Raw genomic sequence first — 12,043 nt, forward strand, 5'->3', positions numbered from 1 at the left:
TTTCCTATTGCTAGAGAAGGGCACCCAGTGCTTGGCCTGGATTGAAAGATCTACCTCGGGCCTCAGTACCTCTGCAGAATGTTCTAGATCACCCTTCGTCTTCAGCTACGTTGACCTATTCACTTTTTCCACCTCCGTGCCCTTGCTCACACCAGGCTCTCAGTATAGAGTCTCCCTCCTTCCTCTTCACCTGTCCAAATGCTATCCTTGAAAAGAGCTTAGCCTGTATCCCTAGCCCAATCATCCCACAGTGATCAATGCTTTGCCTGGGTGAAGGAAAATTCACTGGGATGATTCTTTGGGCACTTTTTGTGGGCTAGTGTTATCAATAGTTATCCACTGAAGTTTCTGTCCTTTCTGTTCTCTGCAGTTCTCTGCAGACCTGGATAACCTTTAACATCTCTTTGGATCCTAATCACTGAATAGGGAGCTGCACGTAGGGTAAAATACGAATAGGGGTGATTTACAGTAGCTGATGATAGGAAACTGTTATATCCTCCATGTATGCATTTTTTACATTTGTAATTTGTATGGTCTGTATTTAAAATATGGAGTCAATCTCAGCAATAAAGAATTGCTAAGATAAATTGTTAAAATTCAAAGTAGGGTTATATTTTATATCTATAAATAAATGAACTTGGTCCTCCAAGGGTTATGGGTGATCCGTGTTTTCATTAACACTTTACTGAAGCAGAAATTCATTTTACAACAGGTATTTTCATGAACAGTCTTTGTGTTCAAGCAAGATAAATTGGGCCAAATAGATTTAACCCAAGTAAATTCACTCTCCATTTTTTTTGATGATTTGGATGAGAATTTCTTCCCCATCATTTAATAAAGTGTGGCTTATTATGTTGCTTCCAGTGATTGGCTAGCATACGCTAGACACACAGAGAGTCACTAAATCAGATATTTTAAAAGAGAGTTTTTGAATATTGGAGCCATGTGGGCACAAGTTAAGCTGAACTTCTCTCTCATCTCCAGAGGGGGTCTCCCTGGACCTAGTTTGGGAGACTTCGCAGAGGGGAGAGGAGAAGGGTCGATTATAACTATTGTTTTAAATCATGTCTGTTGGGTGGATAAAGAGAGTCAAACATTTTCTGGGATTAGAAATTCAGCATGGGATGAATTTAATTTAAAGAATAGCTTCTGGCTTATTGACCAGTGATATACACAAAGCTTGTTCTTACTTTCATTGGAAATTTTTCTCTTCTCAACTGAAAAAAATGACAATTTTATTGAAAGCTTTAAAAATTTACCAAGAATTCTGACATCTTTACAGGACTCCTACTATCATTTTTGCCTATTTTTTCTAGGCCTTTTGGATGTGAATAGGCATTTTTATATAATTGCTTATATAGTAACATAAAATGTATACATACTTTTTTCAATAACTATTATAAGCATTTTTATAGAACACATATAGGTTTTGTGTATGTAATGGAAACTCATGGAAGTGAGATACAGATATTTTATGGCATTTGATATTTATCACTGAATTGTTTGGCAGTTTAAAAAATATATAGTTAAACTATAATTAGTTCTACAAATAGATTTACAATTAGTAAAACTTGCTTTGTGTTTTATCTTGTTCAGAGGAGAGACCACTCTTCTGCTCTATATATGAAAAATTGTGTGAGTGCTCCGGTGTTTAAAAGATTGACTTAGACTGTCAGAAAAAGATAAAATCTTAGAAAAGTCAGGTTGAAAAATGTTATATAACTTAAAAGAAATAATTCAGTGGTTTTCAGTAGACTCACAGAGCTGTGAAACCACCATCACGATTTTAGAACATTTTCATTGCCCCAGAAACAAGCCTTGTACCCCTGAGTGGTCACTCCCCATTCCCTCCCGCCTGCCACTAGCAACCACTAGTCTACTTTCTGTCTCTATGTATTTGCCTATTCTGGTTATTTGAGATAAATGGAATCATGGAATCATGTGGTCTTTTGTGACTGGCTTCTTTCATTTAGCATAATATTTTCCGGGTTCATCCTTGCGGTGGCATGCATCAGTGCAGGCAGACCTCAGAGGTACTGCAGGTTCAGTTCCAGACCACTACAATAAAGCGAGTATTACAACAGAGAGTCACACAAATTTTTTGGTTTCCCAGTGAATACAAAAGTTATGTTTACACTATACTGTAATCTATTAAGTGTGCAATAGCATTATGTCTAAAAAAAACCATACATACTTTAATTAAAAACCACTTTATTACTAAAAAATGCTAATCATCATTTGAGCCTTCAGTGAATCGTGATCTTTTTCCAATAATAACATCAAAGATCACTGATCACAGATCACCATTACAAATATAATAATAATGAAGAAGTTTGAAATATTGCAAGAATTTTACTAAAATGTGACCCAGAGACATGAAATGAGCAAATGCTGTTGGAAAAATGGTGCCAATAGACTTGCTCAATGCAGGGTTGCCAAAAACCTTCAATTTGTAAAAAAGCACAATATCTGTGCAGCACAATAAAGCAAAGTGCAATAAAATGAGGTATGACTGTACTTCATTCCTTTTTATTGTCAAATAATGTTCTGTTATGTGGTTATATCACATTTTATTTATCCATTTGTCAGTTGATGGACATTTGGGTTGTCTGTACTTTTGGCTATTATGAATAATGCTGCTACAAACATTTATGTATAAGTGTTTGTGTGGATGTATCTTTTCACTTCACTTGGGTGTGTACCTAAGAGTAGAATTACTGAGTCATATGATAACCCAATGTGTAACCTTCTGAGGAGCTGCCAGACTGTTCCTAAAGTGGCTGCACCGTTTTATATTCCCATCAGAAATGTATGAAGCTTCCAATTTCTCCACATTTTGCCAACACCTATTATGTCTTTTTGATTATAGCTATGCTAGTGGGTGTAAAATGATGTTTCTTTGTGGTTTTCATTTCCACTTCCCTGATAGCTAAAAATGTTGAACACCTTTTCATGTGCTTTTTGGCATTTCTATGACTTCTTAGAGAAATGTCCATTCAGATCCTTTGCCCATTTTTAAATTGACTTATTTGTCTTTTTATTATTGAGTTAAAAAATGTTGTATATAATTTTAGTTGCAGAACATTAGAAAACTGTTTTCATATGAGAGTACCACAATCAGTATAAGACCTGTATTTTCATGCCTTTTTTAGGATATATAAAATGATGATTGAGGGAACAACATCTCATTGAGGGGAACATATCAGGATGGGGGAAAAGGGAGCATAAGTAATTTGTAAAGGCATAGTCTAGAAATAGCCCTATTCTGATTTGTTTTTAGTCATGGTATTTACTTTATCCTGAAATTTCCAACAACAAGAGGTTTTTATTATTAATCAGAAACACTTATTTCTTTATGGGAATTCCTGAAGGCAGAGGCTTTTAAACTGGGTTCTAGGAAACCTCTCAGAGATTGGGGATGGTGAGGGTGATGGGGGGCGGGGTACTGTACAAGGGCGAAACAGGGGAAGTTCAATTTTATGTGTTTTATTTGCTTCACTTCAGGGTACAATTTTCTTTGCAAAACGATACCACAGTTAGAAAACATTGAAAACCAAACCTCACTTCTTTTATTCCAGGCACATTTTTCTTAAATCTTTACACAGCCCTCAGAAAGCAGGTTTGCACTGTCATAAAGAAACAATAAATTGAGGTATTTCTCCGCAAGTGTTTGCAGGGTATGTAGTAATGTGTGGAAAGTTCTATCCTCTTTCCTAAGCTGTCTAATATGGATAAGATGCCTTTTGTATAATTTATAGGTTTTGAGTTCATTTTCCAACAGTGGAGATACACTCCCCGAGACTAACTTAGTCTATCGAGAATTGAGGACAGGGCTTGGTTTGCAATAGGATTTCAACAAATACTTGTCAAGTGAATGAGTAGAAGGACCAAAGAACTGTCTTGGCTCTTCACTCAGAGGCAGAGGTGTGGACAAGGGGATTCTTTTTTTTTTTTTTTTAACATCTTTATTGGAGTATAATTGCTTTACAATGGTGTGTTAGTTTCTGCTTTATAACAAAGTGAATCAGCTATACTATACCATATATCCCCATATCTCCTCCCTCTTACATCTCCCTCCCACCCTCCCTATCCCACCCCTCTAGGTGGTCACAAAGCACCGAGCTGATCTGCCTGTGCTATCCGGCTGCTTCCCACTGACTATCTATTTTATATTAGGTAGTGTATATATGTCCATGCCACTCTCACTTCATCCCAGCTTACCCTTCCCCCTCCCCGTGTGGACAAGGGGATTCTTTTGTTTCAGGATTTAGTTTTATGTGAAATCCCAATATACGAGATTTCATTAGACTGTGAGATTACACTTTCCACTTATGCCCCAGTCATAATGATTTGGGCCTTTTATACCTAATTATAGGCAGTCCAGTCTTTTAACTGGAATCTCATTCCCAGGTATCTCTCCACCTAATCCTCTCTGCCTGGAACCACATTAAAAGGGACAGAATATTTACCTCTCTTCAGTGAGAGTGCCTTTAATTTTGTCTCCCTTGCTAAGGAAAGAAACTCCAATCTTTAGGGGAGCAGAATGAGGAAACATTTTTCCCTCAGCCAGTTTCCCCAGTCGTTAGCATGTTATATTACCATGGTACATTTGTCAAAACTAAGAAACTGACATTGATATATTACTATTAACAAACTCTAGATTTTACTTGGAATTCATCTAATTTTTCCATTAATGTATTCTGTTGATATTTTTGGTAGACTCCAGTCTTCTATTGAAATATATCATCTGTTCTTCTATTTCTTGAATATATTAATCATAGTTATTTTAAGTCTATGTCTAAGAGAAAGACAAATACTGATGATATCACTTATATGTGAAATTTAAAAAATACAACAAACGAGAGAATATAACAAAAAAGAAGCAGAGTAGCAGATATAGAGAATAAACTAGTGGTTACTAGTGAGGAGTGGGAAAGGGGAGGGGCAGTACAGAGGTAGGCACGTAAGAGCTACAAACTATTAGGTATAAAATAAGCTACAAGGATATATTGTACAACACAGGGAATATAGCCAATATTTTATAATAACTATAAACGGAGTATAACCTTTAAAATTTGTGAATCACTGTATTGTACACCTGTAACATATAATATTGTACAGCAACTATACTTTAATAAAATTACTTAATTAATTAAAATAAGGAAACAAACAAAAAACAGAATGAGGAAAACATTTTGCCTTTCCCCTTATTCCTAACCCAGAATTTAACTCTTTTTCAGGTGATTGATAGTGGAAATCTCCATTTCCTATAGAGTAGGGGTTTTTAACTAGGCTGATTCCTCAGCCTCCTACCCCTAAGACATTGGCGATGTCTAGAGACATTTTTGGTTGTGATGATGTGGGGTGAGGGGAGGTGCTACTGACATCTAGGGAGTAGAGGCCAAGGATACTGCTAAACCTTCTATAATGCCAATGTCTGGGACAGCCACCAACAACAAAGAGTTGGCCCAAAAGATCAATTGTGCCAAGGCTGAGAAACTCTAGAGCAAATCTTACTTCTTCATGCAAAGGTAAGGTGTTGCCCTTTGGCTCCCAGAAGATATGGTAAATTTATTCTTCCTGCATCATTCATTTGTAGGGCTTCAATACCAAAGTCTAGACTGTGTTTTGGAAATTCCATTTCAATACCGTTTATTGTTCCTCCACCTGCATAAGATGAAGGTGAACTTTCACATCCTTTTTGTCATCTTGAAGCATCTACTCCTCTCCTGTGTATAAATGTTGGTGCTAGAACACACATCTTTCAAGAACCACTAATAATACAGTCTAAATCACAATTTAAGCTAAAATTCTCCCTATGATGAAGACAGTATTTTATTACACTATTATTTTTTTAAATTAATTAATTTAATTTTATTTATTTTTGGCTGCATTGGGTCTTCATTGCTGCATGCAGGTGTTCTCTAGTTGTGGCGAATGGGGGCTACTCTTCATTGTGGTGCGCGGGCTTCTCATTGCGGTGGCTTCTCTTGTTGAGGAGCACGGGCTGTAGGTGCGTGGGCTTCAGTAGTAGTGGCTCGTGGCTCTAGAGCACAGGCTCAGTAGTTGTGGCGTACGGGCTTGGTTGCTCTGTGGCATGTGGGATCTTCCTGGACCAGGGCTCGAGCTCATGTCCCCTACATTAGCAGGTGGATTTTTAACCACTGCGCCACCAGGGAAGACCCTTTGTTACATTATTATTCAAAAGGCTTTAGCTCCTGGGGACTAAACTGCCTAGGATTTTGTCTTTTCCAAATAAAAGTCTTTAGTTAACTTAGAAAGAGTTCTGGTCTTTCCAGAAACAGAGAAATACTTGTACTAATGATGAAACCATTTCCCAACCTCCTACAACATAAAGAATCTCCTTAATTTTGAGATTAGTTTGCAGAAAGTTTTAAAGTTCTCTTTACCAACTCACTTGGATTTCCCCTTCCCCCATTTGTTTTAGCAAATAAAAACTTTTCCAGACATGTGGCTTAGGATGGGGCCAGCCAATGATCTATGGCGGACCCAAGGTTATGACCTTTTCACTGTTGAGGTACATCATCTGGAAAACTATGGTATAAATAAGATTCCTGTAATGATGGTCTTCTACACCTTTATCACATTACGCTGAAGGGAAATGATAAACAAGAAATCAAAGGCAGGACCACATTCTAACCAATTGTACATATTGACTTGCTCCCCAGATCATCTATTTATAAGATTATCTTTGTAGGTTGATGTGCTGGGGTTTAATTATGAATTGCTAATGAATGAGCATCAATTTGTCTATATAAATAGGCTTTGGACAGGAGGCAACAGACGTTTTGACAGTATTCATTAAGTAGATGTGTAACTGCTTATCAAATACATGAAATTAATTTAGAAACCTATCAGTTGAGTCTTCTTGATTCCAGTAAGGAAGAAATTATTATTGACTTTCTCCAATGCAAGAAAATTGGATTAGACAATCATGACCATTCCTCTTAGTTGTAAAATCTGTGATTTATTTTCCCTGCTAGTCAAAACTAATAACAGGTATCCTCAGGAATTTTAAATGAGGTCAGATATGGAGCCTGGACAGTAGCCATTATTTGTGTGACACAGTTAATTTGAAAGGAAGAAAAGAACAGGAGTAGATGATCTGATGGGTGAGGGGTTTAGAGGCATGTCTCCTTTTACTTACATAAATTTTACTAATCAATTTCTTTAAGATAGTTACATAAGAAACTTTACTAATATTTAATTATTGACATTTATTGCTTAAACTATGTTTAGAGGCAAGGAACCTTAAGCATTTAATCAGAAGGATAGGTTCGATTCATGGCTGTTTCTTATCAGGTGTGTGACTTTTTTCCAATTATATTAAGCACTTTGAGTTTCTGTTTCCTCATCTTTAAAATATACGTTGTCTCTGAGGTACCTTACTCTTCAATTATATTTATTCAATAAGTATTTATTGGGAGACTTTATATTCTTTTTTTTCCCCCCCTTTGGCCGCACTGAACCTGACCTGGGATCAAACCCATGCCCCCTGCAGTGGAAGAGTGGAGTCCTAACCACTGGACCACCAGGGAATTCCCTATATTCTTTCTTTAAACCATTTAAAAAAATTGAAGTATAGTTAATTTACAAGGTTGTGTTAGTTTCAGGTGTATGGCAAAGTGATCCAGTTTTATACAAATATATATATATAAATTCTTTTTCAGATTCTTTTCCATTATAGGTTGTTACAAGATATTGAGTATATTTCCCTGTGCCATACAGTAGGTCCTTGTTGTTTATCTATTTTATATATGGTAGTGTGTATATGTTAATCCCAAACTTCTAATTTATCTCTGGGAGCCTTTATATTCCAAATACTATGGAAGATTCAAAGATCAATAAGAGCCCAAAGGAACCTTGTGTATATGCATATGAATGTTCCAGATTATCTTCCCTTTGTCCCTGTTGGGCACTTTCTTTCCAGTGCCTGGTTTTGCTCAGTGGTCACCAAATTGGGTACACAAAGCAGTCTGTTGAATGCAGGAAGAAAATACTAGAACTTCTATTCTGATTTGCTTTTTATCCTTTTCCTGGGGCAACTGTGTGATAGTTTCAAATTTACAGAAAAGTTACAAAAATGGTAAAAAGAACCCCCATACTTCCTTTACTGCATTCATTAATTATTAAGAATTTCCCCAGTTGGGCTTTATTCTTCCTCTCCCAAAACTACATGTTACTGGGGCTCTCTCTCTCTTTCTCTCTTAGAGAGATGGGGTATCTATCCATCTATCTATATCACATGCACATATACAATTATATATATATGTGTGTATATATATATATATATATATATATATATCTCATGCTCCATTGCCCTAAATACTTCAGTGAGTATTTTCTAAGAATAAGGACATTCTCTCACTTGACATCAATACAATAATTAAAATTAAGAAATTTAGCATTGATATAGTAGTATTATCTAATTCACAGGCCATATTTAAATTGCATCACTTTCCCAATAATGTCCTTCACAGCTTTTTTTTTTCCAATCCAGAATTGCACATTGCATTTCATTGACATTTGTCTTTAGTTTTTCTAAATATGAAGCAGTTTTAACATTTTGAAGCATACAGGCTTCAAATGCTTTTGTAACATTTCCCTCAATTTGAGGTTGTCTGATGTGTGCATTTTTTGGCAGGAATACCACAGAAAAGGTGCTGTGTCTTTTGTGATGCATGGGACATCTATTGGTCTCATTACTAATGATGTCAAATTTAATCACTTGGTTCAAGTGGTCTTCCAGGTCTCTGCACTTTTGCATACAGAGGAGAAAGAAATATGACATACCCTTACGTTGAGGCAAAGGAAAATTCAGTTAAGTCTAGTTTAGGATTAACTGACACATATAAGGGGAGTGGACCTGTTTTGCGTTGTCATGTTTATTAAATCTAAATATAGACTGCAAATCTTTAGTTCCTTATTATGTGTATTTACATCAATGAATTATTTACAAATATTTATTGTTTTAGGCGTTATCACTATAAGTTCCCTCCAATAACCTTAGCTTGCTTCCTAAATTCAGGAGTCAGGCCAGCACCAAACGTAGATATATTGCTTTGTTAGTTAGGGCAACAAGATATATATAAGGGCTAGGGAGAGACATGGAAAATAATATCTGCAGGAGGCAACTGGAATTTCTTCATAAAGATTTGTTACTTTGCCTAGTAAAGATTTGTTAAACTCAGAAATAGAAAACAGAAGAAGATAATAACTGAATTTGAAGGACAAAACTTAGGTAAGGGACAAACTATGATTCACCTACCCGTAAGACAATAGCATCTTAAATTATAAACAAATTTTTCTGTTTTTTTCCTACAAAATAGTCATAATTTTTATAATTTGTTGTACTCTTTAAAAGATCACCTCTTTTGACTGTCAAAGGACTTATTGAGCTTTTTCTGGTAAATGTTTATTTTATTTTATTTCTATTTATTTATTTATTTTTAATTGGAGTGTATTTGCCTTACAATGCTGTGTTAATTTCCACTGTACAGCAAAGTGAATCAGCTTTATGTGTATTTATATCTCCTCTTTTTTGGATTTCCTCCCCATTTAGGTCACCACAGAGCACTGAGTAGAGTTCGCTGTGCTGTATAGTATGTTCTCATTAGTTACCTATTTTCTACATAGTATCAATAGTGGATATATGTCAATCCCCATCTCCCTATTCATCCGATTCCCCCCCTTCCCCCTTGGTATCCATACATTTGTTCTCTATATCTGCGCTGGTATATGTTTAATATTTTGGATATATGTAGATGAGGTGCTGGAATAAAATAAAGGCATCTAACATTTGTGAAGTTGGAAAAATAAAAGTAGTTCATTGAAGGCAAGCAGAGATGGGTAAAATTTAGAAGAGTAGAATGACATATTTGACTTCCATTATGCGGTTGCTGTATAATTTAATTTGTCTGCATTACGTTTTATGCTTCTTCCTCACTTGCCCCCCTGAATCTTCAGAAAGGAGCTCATTGCCAAGCTGGATCAGGCAGAAAAGGAGAAGCTGGATGCCGCTCAGCTGGCTCGGGAATTTGAGGCACTGACAGAGGAGAATCGGACATTGAAGCTGGCCCAGTCCCAATGTATAGAACAACTGGAGAAACTTAGAATACAGTATCAGAAGAGACAGGGCTCATCCTAACTTGAAATTATTCAATGTGAGCATAAGAGGTTGGTGGCTGCTATGCACTGGCCAAAAGATTTTTATTTTAAAGGGATAGTGAGTAAAATCTATTGCTTCTCCTTATTACCCACATGGCCGACGTCTATACTAACGAGTTTAATGCTTGCCTGATATAGTTTGAGAGAAGGGCTATTTTATTTTAAATAAGGTAATTAAAACAAACCTATTACCAGATGTTTTCAGAGATCATAATTCGTTTCCAAAGATATGTTTTTTTCTTATTTAGCGAGATACGATCATACTGTAGATCTGGGTAGAAAATGATAGAAATAGAACATTGACTGATTCTACTAAGAATCATGAACAGAATTCAGCCATGAAACAAACTAGTAAGATGCTCACTGAAGTTTCATATCTGTGTATTTTTAAATTTCACATCTTTAATATTTCTACGGTGCTCTAATCTGAACTGTCAGAAACTTCTCCAAATAGATTTATGTTCACCAGAGTTAGGTTTAATCCCTCAATGATTGATTGTACTAAGAATAAATGGTTGCATATCATAAAAGCTTTCTCATGAAAATATTAGCGGAAAGCATGTTTGTGCCAGAAGCACATTTGCCAGTGCTAACTTGCTGTTGTAATAAAAAGCTGATAAGGCTGCATTTTCTCCATGCCACGTTACCTTGTGGTAAACATCTCTGCCTTTGCTTGTGTGTGTTCTGGGAGAAATGGAAAAGTATTGTTTGGACATTACTTTGATGAGTTCCCATGAAAACAGCCCAGTAATTTGAACAGTAAAATTCTAACTATTACTCTGTTTTGGATTTAAGGAGATGTTTTGGATCAATGATAACTAATAAGAATATATGAGTAAATTTAAGATTAAAATGATTTTTCCCTTGTTCTATCTATCACCATATTTTACCAAATTGATCTCTTTGTTTTATGTCCATTTCTATTCCTGTAACTTCTTTTTCATTAAACATAGATCAAAACTCTCAGTCTATATTTTGTCTCTTTCTTAATCTCAATTTGTGCTAAAAGTTGGGATGGGTTAACCCTAGTCAGAATTTGCTTTTAGTTGTATTTGGAAGTGCCAAAAAAGCGGTGATGTCCCTTTTCTTGTAAGACTGTGGTTTCTCATATAAATAACTCAGAGCTCTATACTGAATATGGTCATTAGTGTCTTAAAGTATTTGCCCAGAAAACATAAAAAGAGAATAGCTGACTAAAGCAATAAGATGGCCTGGGATAGACTGGTTGTTATCAACTGGGGGTGATTTTACCCTCAAGGACATTTGGCAAAGTCTAGAGATATTCTTGTTGTCATGACAAGGATGAGGGAGTGGGTGCTACTGGCATCTGGAGAGTAGAGGCTGGGGATGCTTCTAGACATCCTGCAATACACAGGACAGCATCACAACAAAGAAGAATTGTTTGGCCCAATATGCCAATGGCACAGAGGTTGATGCACCTTGGGTTAGACTAATCACTGGGCAGCTGGGCCAATGCCAAGCGGAAACATGATGCAGGGCCATGGGTTTCTTGTCATATGGTGTGTTTCCATAAGGTCCTTAGCATCCTTAACCTCAGTCTCCTCATTTGTAACATGAAGCTTTTCGATAGCTCTCAACGTTTGAATGTTATGTGAGCCTATTCACCTTTCAGCTGCTTTAACATTTAACTAAAGGTGAAAGTCCCTATTATCCTGGTAGAGCCTTCTTTTTAAAAGAACCCCAAGGCTTATATATACTAATATAAAGGAGGACTTGTTGACTAAATTTATATAAATCTAAGGTCAATGGAATGGAAGGATGAAGGGTAAGTTACCTAGCATTAAATACAACCATTAGTTGTCGATCACTGCCCATCCGAAGAGGGTTACACATA

The 12,043-nt window shown here is 36.2% G+C and overlaps 1 protein-coding gene across 2 annotated transcripts in view; it reads left to right on the plus strand.

The window, feature by feature from the left end:
- MAP3K7CL (MAP3K7 C-terminal like) overlaps nucleotides 1-10,168 on the plus strand; it is a 39,109-nt gene extending 28,941 nt beyond the window's left edge. For both annotated transcript variants that reach the window (XM_007458806.1, XM_007458805.1), the window contains exon 5: nucleotides 9,988-10,168. In XM_007458806.1, the coding sequence (XP_007458868.1) occupies nucleotides 9,988-10,168 (181 nt within the window). The remainder of the gene's footprint in view (nucleotides 1-9,987) is intronic.
- Nucleotides 10,169-12,043: the final 1,875 nt, after the last annotated feature.

The sequence above is a fragment of the Lipotes vexillifer genome, unplaced genomic scaffold (genome assembly GCF_000442215.2).
Source record: "Lipotes vexillifer unplaced genomic scaffold, Lipotes_vexillifer_v1.1 scaffold93, whole genome shotgun sequence".
NCBI classification, from domain to species: Eukaryota; Metazoa; Chordata; class Mammalia; order Artiodactyla; family Lipotidae; genus Lipotes; species Lipotes vexillifer.